At 41.9% G+C, this 18,385-nt stretch overlaps 1 protein-coding gene across 1 annotated transcript in view; it reads left to right on the forward strand.

The window, feature by feature from the left end:
• Nucleotides 1–16,075, forward strand: part of XYLT1 (xylosyltransferase 1) — a 172,294-nt gene extending 156,219 nt beyond the window's left edge. Inside the window, exon 12 of the mRNA XM_025216283.1 lies at nucleotides 7,116–16,075. Within this exon, the coding sequence (XP_025072068.1) occupies nucleotides 7,116–7,438 (323 nt within the window). The 3' untranslated portion in view covers nucleotides 7,439–16,075. The remainder of the gene's footprint in view (nucleotides 1–7,115) is intronic.
• Nucleotides 16,076–18,385: the final 2,310 nt, after the last annotated feature.

An 18,385-nucleotide genomic window follows, 5' to 3' on the forward strand; every position in this document is an offset into this window, starting at 1 on the left:
GAGCATGAATTCATTCAAACTTTGCAGGTTAGTCAAACCTGGCTAGGCTGAACTAGTTTGTAACTGCATAGACATCCTCTCTGGACTGAGAAAATGCAGGCACATGCCTGCAGTGGCTCAGGCTAGAAGCCAGGGGGTGTTAGAGCAGCCCTCCCTTCCCTTCTACAATGCTGAGCAGAGGGGGGCATGTCCAGGCCCCTGCAGGATGCTCTGATTAGGGAGGGGTCCCCCTCGCCCTCAGTGCTCTTGACCAGCCCAGCAGAGAGTTGATAACAGAGCGTTTATCAGCCCATCAGAAAACAAAAGCCTCTCTCATTAGTTCAAGCTCTTCTTAAACAGCTTTTTCCAAGGAAGGAATGGAGGAACATTACCAGATACCCATTGATTAGCTCCAGAAAGCCCATAGCAGACACTGTCTTGTCTGCTTTTGTCCCTTTGTCCTGTCTACCTTACACAGACACCTCTCAGCATTAGCTAGCATACCACATGCTGGCTATGGCCAGTGCTGTGGAAGGGGGGATCCCGGCTTGAGCAGGGATTCATAGATTGTTAGGGGCTGGAAGGGACCTTGCAGATCATCAGGTCCAGCCAGTACAGTGGGAGTATCACTTCCTTAATATTACACGAAATGCATTGGTTGATGCATGCCAGCATGCTGTTTGCCCTGCTGACCACCACATTGCACTGACGACTTATGTTCATGTGGTGGTCCCTTTCAGCCATGGTGCGGGTCAGGCTGTCACCTTCATGTGAGCCTTCATGTATGTTGAGGGTTATTTTCCCCCAGATAGAGCACCTTACATTTTGGAAGTGTTAAGCTTCATCTGGTTCTGGTCTTCATGAAAATTAAGATGAAATCAATTAAGTCTGATACTGCATTCAACCAGGTTTCAGCCATTTTCAAACTGGTTTATGTGTACTGAACATCTATTCTGTTACAGGTTTAAACCAGTTTCTAATCACTTCAACCAGTTTTTGTGTAATGCCATTCCTTAGCCCTGGTTGCTGCCCCTGTCTAAGAAGCAGAAACTTGACATGTAGCTTCTTGTAGGTCACAGTCTTGCTTCTAACAACCTCAGTTCCTTTTTTTAAAGGCGAAAAGGATCTAACAGCCTAACATGGATGTACATGGGCACCCAGAACCCAGTGCCCTACTTCAGTCAGTGTTACTATATAATAAAACATATTTATCAATCATCTTCATTGAAGGTGTAGTGGGAAAGTTCTGTTCTACCAATGTTTATTTGCAGTTATTTATTCAATTCCAACTACAACAATAAGATTCTAATGGTTGGCGTCCCACAAATGCTGCAAATCCCTTAAATTAATGAGGCAACATGACATGCTCTTGACTAAACATAATAATAGCAGTGGGTAAAGACTCTGCTTCAGAAAAACAAAATTACTAGATTCACCATCCTGAGAAAACCCTAAAGACAAGGATTTGCTTAGAAATTTAGTTCAGATCCATTTGACAGGGAGTCGATTAGCTTCACAATGAGCAAATGCAGCACTGTCTTGTTTGCTGCAAGAGAAACAAACAAACCAAAGGTCAATAAAAATTACCTTCTTGCCTGAGGGTTTCAGTGGAATTCAAGCAAAGAAATAAAGCTCCACACTCCATGTCCCTTAAAAATTACGGCCACAGAGTGTTAATATGCACCAAGGTAACTGGATTTTCCATTCCTAAATCCAACCATCTATCTCGCATTACTTGCTTTTTTCTGCAAAATGAAGAACCAAAAAAGTAAATGGGTATTGGAGCCTTAGTCTTTGCAGCAGACTGTAGGACTTTAGCCATTAGAGAGAAGTTACAGTAAGTGAAGTGAAGTCTGTTGTGCATGTAGCAGAGAATGAACAAAATGATTGGGCAAAAAACCCTGTTTCTTTCTTCAAGGGAGGGTCACTGAAAATGGATGGGCCACAATTTGCACTGGTGTACAGCTCACATCCTTCACTGAAATCAAAGGGGTTTCTCAGAGCTGGCCTTGGGAAAATGGTGCCCTGAATGAACTTGTATTTTGCCCCTCTCCTTCCCCACCAACTCCCCAAGTCAGCGGTGCTGCTGCAAGCAGAGGCAGGTGGGCAGGGGTGTGGGGTGCCATCTGGCTGGGAGGCAGAGCGGCTTGGTGCGCCAGGCAGGTGGGTGGACAGGCACTGCTGCTGCCACACATGCTGACCAGCCTGGCTTCTTCAAAGCAATGGCTTGAGGTGTGGGGTAGGCTGCGCTGGGCACCACTCCTCCTGCCTAGGGCAGGGTGGAATGAAGGGAGGGCTGCTCACACAGGCTGCTTGATGTGTGTGTGGTGTCCCCCTGACCATGGTGTCCTGGGCAGTCACCCACCACTAAGGCTGGCTCTGGGTTTTGTGGGTATATTGGCCAGCAAAGAATTTGCCTTAGTGACTGCAGAACACTTAATTCTGGATTGTATGGGAGAATAGTATAGTGTTCTAACAGAAGTATAGCTTGCACTCCTTTGCTTTTTTCCCCAAGAGAGGAGTGAAAGACCAGAATGCTTTAAATACTCATTTTATAGGAAACTAAGAACTGATTACATGCACACACGTGAATAAATGTATACATGCATATATAATATGCATGTAATAGTATAATATGCATGTAATAAGTAAGGCTAACCGCACCCTTTCTTGCATTAGTAGGTGCATCCTGAGCAGGTCTAGGGAGGTGATAATTCCCCTCTATGCAGCATTGGTCAGGCTGCAGTTGGAGTACTGTGTCCAGTTTTGGGCGCTGCACTTCAAGATGGATGTGGACTGCATTGAGAGGGTTCAGAGAAGGGTCACTCGTATGGTTGAGGGCCTGCGGGTAAGATCCTATGAAGACAGACTGAGGGACCTGAATCTCTTCAGCCTCCACAAGAGAAGGCTGAGAGATGATCTTGTGGATGTCTACAAACTCATCATGGGGGTTAGGGGATACTCAGTTTACCAGGACACCCCTCGGGGTTATTAGAAATAATGGCCACAAATTAAAGGAGAGTAGATTTAGATTGGATATCAGAAAGAAATTATTTACAGTGAGGGTTGCCAAAATATGGAATGGGCTTCCAAGGGAGGTGGCACTTTCCCCTACCTTGGAGGTGTTCAAGAAAAGATTAGACAGACACCTAGGCTTAGCATGTTGTTTCTTTCTGTGGATCCTATTCTGAAGGTGCTGTCTTTCCCCATGTCCTGTATAGAAAGCCCAGGCACCTACCTCAGGGTTATGGTCTAATAAATGATATCACCTCTTCCAAGAGTTCTGCACATGTTTTCCTTGTAGAGCAACACAGCTAAAACTTGCATTCCTGAAACTAGAGCAGGGGTGGGCAAAATACGGCCCACGGGCTGCATCTGGCCCACCAAGCACTTCCCTTCTGCCCGCGGAGCCCCTCCAAACCCCACGTAATGGCAGCTGCCTCTCTAAAAGCCTCTGGCGGACCCAGCCGCAGTACCTCAGGCTGTTTCCTTGGGTTCTGGTTGTGAGGCATGCAGCTGAAGTCAGCTCCTGACATGCTGCTGGGGATGGAGCAAGCCCAGCCGGGTCTGCACCGGCCAGCAGAAGCAGAGGTGGAGCCGTGTGCCACTTGGGATGGGACGAGCCTGCACCAGATGGGGTGACCGCTTCTGCTGTGCACCAGTCAGTCCCGAGTGGCACACGGCTCTGCCACCGCTTCTGCTGCCTGGTGCAGACCCGGCCGGGCTCCTCTTGTCCCCAGCAGCACATGAGGAGCCAACTTCAGCTGCATGCCGCCTTTCCTGGCTGGTGCAGACATGGCCGGGTCCATCCCATCTGGAGCAGCATGCGGCTGAAGCTGGTTTCCCAGGTGTTGCTGGGGATGGGGCAAGCCCGACTGGATGGCACTGGCCAGCAGAATCGGTGGCGGAGCGTCCTCCTTTTGTGACCAGCTGGCACAGGTAGGGGGAAAGTTCTGGGGGAGGTCTGATGCCCCTGAAACCCCACTGCTGGGGCAGGATGTTAGAGAGGTCACAACCCCTTGCTACCTGGTAAGTTGTGCAAGGAGAGGGACTTCCGGTGGCAAAGGTCAGGGCTCAGGGGATGGGGCTTCTGGTGGCAAAGGTCAGGGCTCAGGGGGCGGGACGTCTGGTCCCAAGATGGCGACCAGGGGGTGGAGCAACTGAAGGGGCGGGGCTACCCATGCGGCCCTTGAAAGCTCACCAAAACTCATCAAGCGGCCCTCTGCCCGAAATAATCGCCCACCCCTGAACTAGAGGAAGGAGGCACCTGAGTCCCTTTCAGGATCTAGACCTTTGCCTCTCTGTACTTCAGTTTCTTCATTTGAATCTGAGATCAGTGGATGAAAAGTACAAGAACAAATTTGCAGGAGTATTAATTACACAATTAATTTTCACTTTGTACTACAACATGGTATTCATCAAACTGAAAATATTAGTGCTCTGTATTTTTAAGCAGGGTATTCCATGGGGCGAAGTTTTCCTCACGTGTAACCATCATACCACCAATAATATTTGTGTAATGCCTTTCACACAAGAGATTCTTAAAGTACTGCATAATCGCTTACAAATTAAATATGTTAGCATTTTACTGCCTACCTTTGAAATGCAACCGAGTCTGAGGCTGAGCACAGCAATCACTCACCAGGGCAGAGCAGCACAACACAGCCATTTGGTGCTGGTGCTGAGTATCATGTACGACTCCCTGGAGTAGTTACGAAGTCTGAATGTAATTGCTCAAGTTTGAATTTGTCAAGGGTCATGAAAATTAACACCCTTATTCCAGCAAAAAGCAGTAAAGAAGCTTAATGTCAAGAGTTCAGTCTCTCAGTTTCATGTCAGTGTAAAGCCCGCACATATTATTAGCAGACAGATTCAAGAGGAAAGATGCCACCTACTGAATCACATTCACTGTTTCTCAGGGTTTCGCTGTACCCCTTATTCCTTCAAATTCATTCCTCTTTAGGCTGGGAGGTCTGGCATGAATCATTGCTCAAGGTGATAAGGAGGTAGGCACTGTTCCACCCCATCATCATTCTTGAGAATGACTCTCATTCTCTCTAGTAAGCAGTATACACAGCAGCCTCTAATTATATGAATTCTTGAAATTGCCTGTTTCAATCAGATGATCCTGCTAGAAATGCCAACTCTATTTGTTTTGTTTCTTACTTAGAAAATTTCCTTTTAATTAATATGTTTACAAACAATCTTGCTTATTTAATTGCTTCCAAAACAGGAAATTTAATCATGTGTACTTGTTTTATTCTTGAAGTACAGTCCTCTGGCAGCACATCTGACACACATCCCTGGCACAAGCCCATTTTGTCTAAAAGATTTTGGATTATCCAGAAGTGTAGATAAAACCACGTTTTCAAATGAATAGAGGATCTTTGAGTTGTGTGTCATAATGGGTGCGGGAGTGGGGGGGGAGAGGGGAGATCTCCTTAGATTTAATTTAATCAGAGATTTAGACTTGCGCAGCATTTGACATGGTTATATAAAGGACTTGAAAAATGCAAAGCAAAGTTCTAAGTAAATGTCCTTTTTTTTTTCTAAAGTAAATATATAGATTTATTGCCAGCACCTGAAAACTGGCTTTTGCATGGAAGACAGGGCTCTGTGTCAGTCTGTACTGCAAACCCCATGAACATGTGGCAGGAATTGTAGACACAAATATGTAATTCCTGGCCTGTAAATGATATCTGAACACAGTGTGGCTTTCCTACCCTGGAGGGTCTTGAATGAGCCCATTTTATGTTCTAGACTTTGTGTATCTTGGCAAGTTATGCACGTCCTCTGTACTGAGTTGAGTGCTGATGTTACAAGAAGTGAACTGAGGAGAAAGAGATATCTGTATAAACTGAGAATCCTCATCCATAGGATTTACATTTTAGCAAAAGGTGCACTGTGAATGTTTTCATAGGGCTGGACTCTTATCCAAGGAGTAGCACCTCGGTCTCCAAACTTTCTCTCTGAATTCTCTGCTATAATTTGTGCAGTAACTAGTGCTGCTTAATGAGAACAGGCTATAAGAATATGATCCATTGTATTTGGCCTCAGTACCTTAAAATCAATATGACCAGTGATATTTCCTGGAATATTAAAGTTTTGGGCAATGTGCCATGTTTTGGCAAGGTAGAAGAATTCCTGTAAGAAAAGAACCACAATGCACAGAAAAGTGTCATTAGAAAATGTTTTCAATGCATTACTCACACCAGAAGTTGAACTGTGATTACAGTTAAAAAGTATGTTTCCAATAAAAATGGGCTGACCTGAAGTGCTTCCAGAAACCACATTGGGGTCACATATTACATCAACTCAGCCTGCACTGTCCAACCTAGTGATGTGATCCTCCCAGCCTTTTGGAACGATACCACCCAGTGTTTGAGCCACAACTGAGCCAATATACATATGTGGCTTATCCAGAGCCATAGGGAGGGGTGAATCTGTTCAAAGGAAAAAAGAGGCCCAAATCTCAGCATGTTCCCCAAAAGAAATAAAAGATAGCACATGAAGGTCTGGGAACATATGGCAGCATTTTTGTACCAAATATTATTCCATTGTTTTCCCTTTTCAAATTGTTCCCTTTTCCCTTGTCACTTAATCCCCAGTATGAGGATGACAGTTCTTTTCTGTGCCTCCTATTCATTTTCTTGTTCCACATGTCTTCACTGTTAACTCAGACAGCCACATCTATATTTGCTGATGGAACAAGAAAATCAAATTTGCCAAATTTATAACCCAGTTAGGAATGATGGAAAAAATAAAGAATCTTTGAGCTTTCAAGTCGGGACTCCATTTTAGTTGGTTCCCCAGGGAGTCCTGGTATCAGGGCCAGTGTTTGGATTGTAAACTCTTTAGGGCAGAGGTCACTTTGTTGTTCTTTGTTTGTACCATGCCTAAAGGAATGAAGCTTTGCTCCATGGCTAGGGATTCAAGGTGCAGTGGCAATAAATAGTAAGGCTCTTATTCTGAGGGCTGGGAAATCCTGGAGCATGTGAGATCGGAAAACCCATGTGTAGCAGGTTACATAGGTTTGCAGCCTTATGGGAACAGGAAGCTTTGCATTTTAGTGAACTGTAACCTTGAAAGTGATATTTATTGTGTATTGATTTGGGCTTTTATTTTTGCATTTTCAGAGGAAACCATGAAGTTGCACGGTGGACCTCCTAAGAACGCATATATGGAACAGAGTTTCCAAGGCTTGAATCCGGTTTTAAATATCCCTATCAGTGCAGGTCAAGTGGACCAGGCCAAAAAGAACGCAGCACTGTTAGGCACCAAGCTGGAGAACTGGGTTGACACCTTGGCCAGCAGCATGTGGTCAGCAGTGGATATTTGTAGCACAGGCCCAACTTCCTGTCCTGTTATGCAGGCTTGCAGTCAGACAGCATGGAGCTCACTTAGCCCAGACCCCAAGTCCGAGCTCGGCCCCGTGAAACCTGATGGGCGTCTGAGGTAGCACCTTTCTTTGGCATGGATTTTAAAAGGGAATTTAACCTGGCTTACCTACACCTCTGACTGCGGGTTGTAAAACCTCGCTGAAACATTTTGTCTATTTGTTATCCCAATATAATTCTTAAACATCTGGCACAGTCTTTGGCATCCTTTCTCCTTCAGACCTGTCAGACTAAGCTTCAGTAATGCTGTAGCTTCTCCTCTGTATCTGTCCAGAGTCACAACCTTACCTCGCTCAATTTGTACCCAAAAGGGCTCCAACTCCTCTACTGATTATGAATAGGGACCTACTTAAATCACGGTTTTGCAATTTTCATGGAAAGCACAAAAAACTATAATTTCCACAGTTGCTGTGAAAAATGGCACTGGCTGTGATTTCCCAGGAAGTCAACTAAAAAAAAAAAACCTTAATAAAAAGAGAATGCTGTCTCCCCAGTGGGAGCCAGCGGTCCTTGGTGGTACTGCAGCCGGGCCTCGCCTGCCCAGGAGGGTTAGGCATCAGCTGGCGGAGTGGCACAAAGGGCAACAACCATGATGGCAGATGCCTCTTTGTGCCTCTGCCAATCAGTGTCAAGGAGCGGGGCCACATGAAGGGCAGCCAGCAGTCAAGATGGCAGCTCTCTTCTTGTTCCTCCTCCCCCTGGGGCCTCTCCACCAATCAGCACCAAGGGGCGGGGCCACCACAAAACAACTGCGAAATTGGCTCTTCAGGCCAAGCCACAAAAATTGCTTTCTCTCACCGTGACTTAGGTAGGTCCCTAGTTATGAAATGGTAACATAGCACCTCTGGGATCAGGGGAGGCCAAAAGGAGGCACTGCAGAAAAATGTTCCCGGAGCAAAATAAGTATGTATCTTTTGACTGGTTCATAGATGTTAATTATTTGGCTAGCATAAAGAACTCTGCATGCTAAGAACCGTGTGTATGTGTGTATGTACACACACGCACACACATACATACAGAGATATGCATACGTGTGTGTATGTGTATAAGTTTATATATATACACACACACACATATTACAAGATAATTATAGATATATTTATAATACATAATATATATAATATAATATACAACATATATTTATTTCCTCCAAAAACTGCTCTGCCTTCCAAAATGTGGAAAACTGGAGATACGCCCCTGACGAGAGTTTTCATCATTGGAAAAAATAGACTTGATTCACTACTCTGCTATTCCACTTTTTTGCCAGCATGAGTGACATCATCCTGAGACCCAGTCTAGCAGTGGTGAATCGGGCTCCTTCTCACAGTGGGGAAAAATTCTCAAGCCAGAACAAAGTGAACATTATGGCTGCTTGCAGACATGGAAAAAGAAAAACGGTGCTTTACTTTAAACTCAGCACACTCCTGCGCCAAGCCAGCGCATGTCCAGTAGAGGCAGTGCATTAGTTGCACCCCACTTTCCCAATGTCTGTGTAGACTGGGTGCTTTAGTGGGTCTTTTTTGGTGCTTTTATCTAATAGCTAATTGAATTAGCTTGAGCTAAAAGTGCCAAAAAGCCCCGCTGAAGTACCCAATCTATACAGACGCTGCAGAGCCAAGTCAAACTAATGGGCTGCTGCTTCTGGTAAAACATGGTGGGTTTTTTCCCCACACACACATCTTTCACCTTTTATTCGTAATGTGATCAGACTTCACAATATCTGGGCACCACTTGCATTATTTATAACAAATATTCCCATACCCAAGCATGGGTTTCTGCCACTTCAGAAGTTTGCATTTTAAAAAGCCTACATTCAAAGTCATTCACATATGCAAATTCCATGAATATCAGGTGGTTTGTGCAAGAGGGTGGTCTGTGAGAAATTAGGGTTCAGACTGTAATACCCCTACTCACACTGAGTGGCACCATTTTTTTTTTCTATTACTAGACCTTGCTGTGTTCAGCAGAGCTATTCAGTCTGTAAACAAGGCAGAATCTGGCCTTTAATAATTTAGGTTTGGAAACTTTTCCATTGATTTTAGTGGAAGAAGGATTGGAGCCTAACTATGTGGCAAGCTGATTCTGATCTAATTTAAGTAGTGCCTAACGAGTCTAACACTAATTGCCTCCCTTGGTTCCAGACCTGCCAGGGTTCATGGAGGATAGTTCTAAGATTGCAGAGTCCATCTGGAAGGTTGTGGTGAATGAGACATGGAGATTCTCTGCTGAAGCCCTGAATTGAACGTGGAGAGCAATGCTGTGCCTCAGAGTTTTACTTTTATATTACTGATAAGCATTAGCCTTGTTTGTGTTCCATTATTTAATTTCCAGCAGGCTCCAGGTGTTTTAAACATGGATGTGATACATCGTTTGAACCTGAGTTTTCAACAGTGGGGGGTGGGGGGGAATACCCATTTAATTTCTAAGGACTTTAAAAAATATTTTATATGCAAATTCACTCTGACAAACTTTACATAAAACACGCACTTTTTTGTAGTCTTTGGAGTGCACCATACCGAGAAACTTCAAGGAGCCTTTTAATTATAAATTGCCCTATTAATGTAATAAAGGAAGGTGTCTGTTTACCCTTCTGTGTGCACATATAACTTTCATTACTGCTAATGAGAGTTAAGCTCCCACACTGGGGAAATAGACCCTCAAATCTTTTCATAACCACATATCACAAAAAAGGTTGAACTCCCTTTTAAGTAAGGATGGCAAAACGACCATAAAACAGACTTCCCAGTAGCTTGTTATATTTCTCATAGTAGTATTGGTTTAAAGCTACTGCAGTTTGCTTTGGACTTGAAATTGCAGTGTCAGCTGTGCTGGCTTTAAGGCGGAACATTTACATGTTTATCTGGCACGAGGATGGATGCATAGAAGGAACGTTTTAGGTATTTATTATTTATGTTTTAGTCAATGACTAATTAGTAGGTGCTGCTTTTGCAGCTTGAAGATTATTTTATCTTACTAACTAAAGCTGCCTTTATTAAGAAAAGGCCTTCCCCCCCATGCCTCTCATCTCTCTTTCTTCCTTCCTGATTTTGACAGTCATGAAGCTGTAGTTTTAGGAAAGCTTGTAGCCATTATAGCTGGTTGGAAAGTTTCTGTCAAAGCAATGTCCCCGCTTTTCAGCTGGCTGTAGTGGTGAGTTTGTTTTTAAACCAGTGTTGCCAACAGGTTTATATCATAGAAACACAATGTTATTTCTCATTCAGTATTTTTTCTAATACTCGTTTTTATCGATCATCGTGAAGGTCAGACGTGCTGTGAGCTCTGGGGGCTTAGCTACACTGACCAAATAGGGCTAGTGTGGTTAACGCCCTATAGACTGAATGAAAAAATATCATATTTGCTCATGTATTAGGCTATAACTAAAAAGATTTCATTCATTTTCCTAGTCTTTGGATCATTCCAGTTAAATCTGCTATTGAATTCATTAAATCCAGTCTGTCATGTGGGGGGGGGGGGTGTGCGTGTGTGTACATGTGCATGCACACACACAAATAACCTGGTTTATAAATTTGATACCTTTTTAAATATTAGGAAAGAACGTTTTTAAGTGTTTTGTTGGGAAGTTCACTATTAAATTTGTCAGGCCAAAGTTGGCAACGGTCCAGTCTTTCTCTCACAGTTAGAATGGTAGCCACCATTTTTATCATTTAAAATGTAAGGTTCAAATGACTTAGTTTTAGTTCCTGTTTTGCAGTTAAAAAATCAAACTATTGCAGATATACCTATCTACATTTCTGTGCTTTATCTATATAGATTCTATGCTATGTTGTAAACAACTCAAAAGAAATATTTTATACTATTTTATTTTCTAAATGGCAAAAAGAGCCTATAAATATAAATACTATAGCCAGCTAGTAACACCAGTGCTGCTATTAAAATATTAAATGGTAACATGACTAGGTCAAATCCTGCAGTCCTTTCTCAGGAAAAACTTGTATGATTCTGAGTAAGGACTTCAGTATGAAACCCAGCATAAGTAAAAAGCAGCATACGTTTAAAGGTATCAGAGAATGAACTTTTCAGCATCCTTGGAGATGGGCATCAAGTTTGGATCCAGTGGACCATTTCCTACCATAGCTATTAATAGGAAGATACATAACATATATTGGAGAATATGTCTTAATCGTTATGTCTTGTAGTTATGACATTACATTATGGAAAGCAAGACTGTCTCCATTAGGGATCAGAACTTGCCCCAAAACTATTGCTAAGGTAGCACCATGCTTAGTGGCTTGTCCAGCTTGAAAATAGCAGGTACTTAATGTCTACGATGAACCTCTGTCTTTTTAGAAAAGAATAACTCCACAGACCTTGCATCTGGTGAAAAGGAGAATTCAAAGCAGGGGCCCAGAGTTTATATGAAATAAACAAGTCATACATGTTTCCATTTGAGCATACTAGTATTATTTTCAGAACATGCTGGCTAGTGATATTTTATGAACAAGACTGCATTTGAAAGCCAGCTGTGACCAAATGCCTTCTATGGGAAAAGAGTATATTTCCATTTGCACATATTTGCCCTCTATGTGTAATGCTGTACTCATTTAAACTCCATGCCCATGCTGCTAGATAGTCATGTGAAACTTCTAAAATCAACTGGCCTTATTCAGGCAGAAAAGAAATGTGGCAGAACATAGGGTGTCTGCATACATTTTTTTTAAAGGAATTAAATCCAAAGTCAGTGATATGCAAACCTGTTTATATGGTAATATTAAGCCCTGTAGCTAATAGAAATTAGCTGAAATGACAGTTTATTTTGTAGATGTGAACAAAATCTTTCTCTATGTAGTCTGACTGGACATGGAGTAAAGATATTTATATTTTAGGTTTCTGATATTTGAAGTTTTTTAGAATTAAAATTGTGTCTTCATAGTTGTGCTGTGAAGGGCAAAGGGGATGGAGTATATTAACAGTTCTTTCATAGTGGCAAGTAGTTCAACAAGAACTATACATCTGTATCGCTGTTGCTAAACCTAAAAATATAGGAGTGCCAATTAGTATGTTACAGATCGACTTTCCTAGATACAGGCTTTAATGCAGAATGTCTGGCAAATGCGACTCCTTAATGGCATATTAATGGTGAACTTGCAGCACCTTCAAAAGGATAAGCTTATGAGTATTCAACTTCCATCCATCTCTCATAAATCTTGTGGTTGGTACCAAAAAAGTCAAAATCCCTCTTATTCATTATTATAGGAAGCAGGACACTGAGTCAGACAAAGAACTGAGAAAATCCAAAGCTGGTGTAAGGAGGTAATAAAGGATAAAAGAAAGCCTGAGTCCTTAGCCTAAGCTTGAGACAAAACTGTATTTCTTTATTGCAGCAAAGGGGATGGTAGCTTCATTTTCTCACACACCCAGTCTCAGGACCCTGGGGTTGTCAAATCTCAGTTTTGACCTCCCAGCTTTTTATTCTGTTTGGAAAGTATTGACTAACTTCCTGTTGATTTCAGAGGCACCAAAGCTAAATCACGCTCTGTCATTTAGAGGGGGAATAGAGAACTGCCAGCTTGGCTCCCTGACTTCCCTAATGCTCCCTAATTCCCTCTGCTTAGAAGCAACAGCGTGAGTAAATTCTGTCTTTCCCAGGATGCCCAAACTGCAAATAATTGATCAAACTAAGCAGTGGCCTAATGCCCCTGTTTTCTGTTGAGCAAGGAAGTAATGTGCCCATCTTATAAGACCAGAGTCCATAACGCTCTTTGAAAAACTTGGCTGTACGGGAGAAGGGTTGCTTTTGAAAGTCTGCTCAGTGCTAAAGTATATAAAAAAGGACCTTCGGAAGGTGCTGGCAATTGGACTATCTTTTCCCATGCTCAGATATATGGGTGTTCAGCATGTTCAGTAATAGATTAGTGTAGTTTATCAAAAAAAAGGCAACCTATCCGAAAATTGTTTGCAGCGGCTCCTTATTCTTATTTGGCACTGGAAAGCCAACATTGGAAAGAATACTTCTATCTCAGTCATGCTACACAATGATCCCTCCATGGTGGGGGAGAGTAGGTCTCATGCCTGCTTCTAGCCACAAAGGAGCTACACTGCAGTGATGGGGTGGGGGGGCAATGTGTTATTTCCACACTGGGAGGAAGGCTTGTGGGCCATCACAGTGGATGGAGAGAACAATGTAGGAGAAACTCTGCAAAGGGTGTTCTCCCCTTTAGATCACTCTTGCAAGTTTTGTTAAAACATGGCCCGTTTTCTTTGTATAGTAGAGCAGTCACAAACATCTCTTCACTGTAGCATATTCAGAGTAAATAATAATTAGGTTGCATAACAGTCTCTTAGAAGGTGCAGAGTACAAAGGCTATGTGATTAGGGAGTCTTGAATGGTTAATTGCACAATTACACCCTGTTGTAGACATTCCGCACAATAGGCCTGAGTTCCCTCTCACGTCGTTTTCTGCTGGTTCAGCTCCCTTGATGTCAGCAGACTCCTGTTTCAGAACTGGAGCAAATGAGGGGGTCATCAGGCCCAAAGCTATTGGGGCGAAGGTAAAAAGCAGTGATATTGCATGTTATCTGACCCAAGGGCCAGGGTAGCATTTAGGCTGTTTTCAGTTACCTATGGTGGGTTTTTTTCTAGTGATGAATTATGATTCTCTAATTCTGCAGGGTGCCCCCTTTCTTTTGTTCTTTTATGCTAATAGTAGTGTATGGATCACTCTTTGCTGTTTGCTTCTGCCTCAGTTACCTTCTTTTGCCCATGGGTGCTACCACAGCTGCTACCTCACTTTATCTGCAAACACGTTTACCTGCCAACAACAACAACAACAAAGGTACCAGAAATCTCCTTGAGCTGAATGTACAGTCTATGCAAATTCTCTCTGTTTTGTTAAAACTCACAAGTATTACTTGTTACCTTGCCGAATAAACAGCAAGATCCTGTACAGGTGCCTCTGATAACAGAGTAACATTTTTAGGCGCGGTTCATCGCGCTGCAGTTGTATATTGTAATGACTGACTTGTCTTTGGTTCTGTTGTAATTAATACTCTTGAATGAGCAGATAGTAATCTCTCGTGTTCAAGGAGCACCTTCAGTTTGCTGGGAATGTTCTGGAGGAAGATGGCTACTGCGTTTTACTCTATTTGTCATGTTTGTTTTAAGAAGAAGACACAGGCCTAGCAATCAAAAAAGGTATTGTTTCAGATTTTTCCAGTGTGTTACCCCATAAAAAAGCCTTACTTTCATCCTTTCTTTCAGTGTGGCCTTAAACAGTATTAGAAAGTTAGATGCTACGTGTGCGTGCGTCTCTCTCTCTCTGTTTGCTGTAAGTGGAATAAAAGGCACCTTGAAATTTCTGTTACAACTCTGAGCTGTGTACCTGTCAGCTTATGCTTCACAAGTATAATTGAAATTGCTTACAAATGCAGTCTTTAAGGGGAAAAAATGACCTTGCCTTTGGGGAAAAGGAAGGCTTGAGCTCTCTTCTAAGCTGAGCAAGTAATGAGAGTTCTCTTCTGCAACTTACTTCTGGTGAAGACAGTTGACTTAATTACTTACAGGTATGACTTCCCTATGTCATGATTTTCTGTTTGTCTGCAAAGTATTTCAGGATAGATTCTGGCCTTGGTTATGCCAGTCTGGAGTCATTCCTCTTATTCCAATGGGACTTCAGTGGAGTTCCTCCCAGATTTACATTGCTGTAGCAGAGATGAGAATACTCTTTCTGTACTTCACTAGAAGTTAAATAAGAACTTTTGAGATTCAGGCCAGATTTTAAAAGGTATTTAAGCACCAGGTTATTAGGAGCTTAAATGCCTTTAAAAACCTGCCCCTTAGAGCTTGATCCAAAGCCCACTTGAAGTGCATAAAAACTGTCTTCAGTGGACTTCTGATCTGTGCTATGCGCATTTTTCTTTGCTCTTCTTGCATCTTTGGCAATGGGAACTATAGCAATTCAATAGAGCCAATATTCCCGGCAGGCTGGCAGTGCTTTTGAGGAACCTATGTTCTATCTTGTTTCTCTGTCCTGAGGCTGATACAACCCAAAGACAACTGAAAACATAGAAAAAATGGTTTGTGACACAAAAATAGTTTAATTTGAGTTAATGAAATTATCTCTCTAACTTTGTTTTTATGTTTGTGTTGAGTTGATTGGATTTTTGTATTGGTTAACCCACTCCATAATAAGTTATTCCTGTTCCCTCATTTTCAGAGACTGGCAGTAATATAGTTTTAAGAAATAACTATTTTGTTATAGATCATAATATGCATAAAACTGTACAGAAATATTTTGTAAGCTATTGATTAAGGAAAAAAAACATGTATATACAGTAAAGTTTAAAAAAATTGGGAATTCAAATGGCACACACTGAAAGATGTAGATATTTTGCTATTTATTTAAAGGAGTATTTTATGAGGTATTAAAATGTCTTAAATTGACTGGTAATCACAGTTCAAAAGTCAGAATGCTTTTCTTGTAGTAGAATGTGATTTTCAGCAATTATTGCACTACCCATTTTTGCACCCTTTTTGTCTTTCATTTAGCAGAAAAACAATGTGCCTTAGCTGTATTCCTTATCTATGGGAGTTTGGGTTTTTGTCTGAAAAAGCAAATTTTTTTGCAGAACAAGAAATGGATGTATTGAATACTGTATTATACCAAAAACGCTGCGGTTGTATATACATGCTTTCTGTCCTACTGTGTTTTCAGATGCAGAATTTTAAAATTAAAAAAAAAGTCTGTCTTTAGTAATGGCTGCGTGACTGATTCTTACTTTTCATCTCAATCTAATTGATGACTTTTTTTCAAAAAGGAAGATATGAGCTGGTGGCATTTAGCAAAAGAGTAGGAAGCAGGGACCCTGAGTTCTAATCTCACTGCTAAAGATAATTCTCCTGCTGGCAAATAACAGGTTACTCTGTACTCAGTTTCCAAGCCTCACAAACTATGGATAATGCAGCTAAGTTCACAGGTGTGCTTTTGAGCTCACTTCATATTTATAAAGGACTGAAGATGTAAAAAGCTATGACCCACGTACTGGCATGTGGCCCTTACTCAAGTTATAGGGAGTCAGGATCACTCACAAAAGGATTTTCAAAATCCAGTTAAACATAACGTAGGATGTTAATTCCAAACCATCATGAAATCCACCTGGCAACTTCAGTGTTTAGAGAAAGGTGAAAAGGACTCTTCTGAATACAAAACATTATTTTTAGTTCTGTTTCTATGATTTCCACAAAATATGCATGATAGCTCCAGAGACCGAAACTTCCCTGCTTTCACTTTCAGAGAACTCCCAGAACAAGATCTCTTGTGTAAGGGTATTTTTTCTCTCGATTATGCACAGATGTTTGAGGAAGGGAGTGCAGGAAGAAAAAATATTTAGACCCACTGTGCATGCCCTTTCCAAGGTGCACACTCAAATCCAGTGTCTTCCACTAAGCTGGCATCATAATGAGTGTTTTGTATTGTTTCTTGATGCAGTCTCCTGCTACATAGTTACCTGTACAGGGTATCCCTGTAGATCATGCAGCCTTTTGGTGCCATCAGTAACCTGTGTGGCTTTCTCCTATACTAACAAGCAACATAGCAAGTTCTCTCGGCAGTCAGAAGTGCCTTTGATCTTACCTGCTCTGCAGGAATTCCACTTGTTGGCACTTGACTGTGACAATGCCTGTTTTTAAAAATAGGAGGAAATACAGTCCTGGCACAGAAAACAGACTTGCTACAAAAAAGATCATCCTTGCAGCTTTATTTAGACTTTCTCCAAACATATCATTGTCCTCCTCTTAGAACGAGGACCTTGATCAACCAGGTCCTTAAGTACTTTGCTTAATTGCACCCAACAGCAAGAGTGAACAACATTTGAGGAGATGTACAAAGCCCGTTGTTATTGAATGATCCATCTGAGCTGTTTACAAAGCCATGCCAACAGAGAGCTATGTTTACAGCTATGCATATGCTGGACTTCTGGTAGAGATCTTATCATTAAAATTTGCATCTACCATGCCTAATCTGTCTTAATCCAAATGCATATTTAAATAGAACAGAACCTGGCTAATTCTTACTAATGACTAGGGGACTCATTGCAAATCATTAAATTTTGTCAAGCAGAGTTTACAAGAAGCAAACAAGTACAAAAGAAAAAAGGGTATTTTGTTCTTCTCTTTTGTCAATGGTAGCTTAATTTTAATGCTCTCTGTGTGACACTTCATCTATTAATCAAGTACCATAGCATGTTTTCTAAAAAAAAATGAATTGTTAGTAATCTCAAGCCTCCATACCATGAGGTGTTCCTACTCTTTGGTGGGAAGACTTCATGTATGCAAATTAGATTTGTACAGCACTACTGTATTAAGAACACAGTAGCAATTTTTCAGTCATTCTGCAGGAGACAGAATTCTGGGCCGTGGTACAGAATCATAACCAGCTTTTCAAGGCCTTCTACTGCCTCCATGGGAGGCTTTTGGGAACAAGCCCAAACTGACTTCAGTGACCCTGACACATGGCTGTCAGAAGAGATGGAACTGAGCTATAAAATCTGGACTCAGATTTCAATTGTCTCAAAGTTCAGGAGTGTTTGAATCTGGAGGTCAGGGTCAGCTTGGATAGATCAGACTTCAAATACCAATCCACATTGCCATCAGTATCCAAACAGATGTACACCATGTTCTGCATAGTTAAAGTCAAACAGGGTGGTTCTACTTGTGGTCCCTAACTTGGTTCAGGACCAGGGTAGGAATTTCCTCAGCTGTGGAACTTGGATCCTAATTTTGTTTACAGCCGGCATTACTATGACTCAGGAAGAGAGAGGTTCCTTTTTCCCTCTTCTTGGCTTATCGAATAAAGCATGTCTGGTCTAAATGTAAATTTTAGTTGTGCCCCAATGACCATGTGATCTTGGGGAAGCATTTGGAATCAGCACAGTTCATATGAAATTGGAAAGAGAAATACCTGCAAAGGCCTTGAGAATGATCTGACAGGGTGGTCCGTGTTGCACATTTACTCAGTTTATTGGGATCAAATGTTAAGATATTTGAAATTCAG

This window comes from Alligator sinensis, unplaced genomic scaffold (assembly GCF_000455745.1).
Source record: "Alligator sinensis unplaced genomic scaffold, ASM45574v1 scaffold980_1, whole genome shotgun sequence".
NCBI classification, from domain to species: Eukaryota; Metazoa; Chordata; order Crocodylia; family Alligatoridae; genus Alligator; species Alligator sinensis.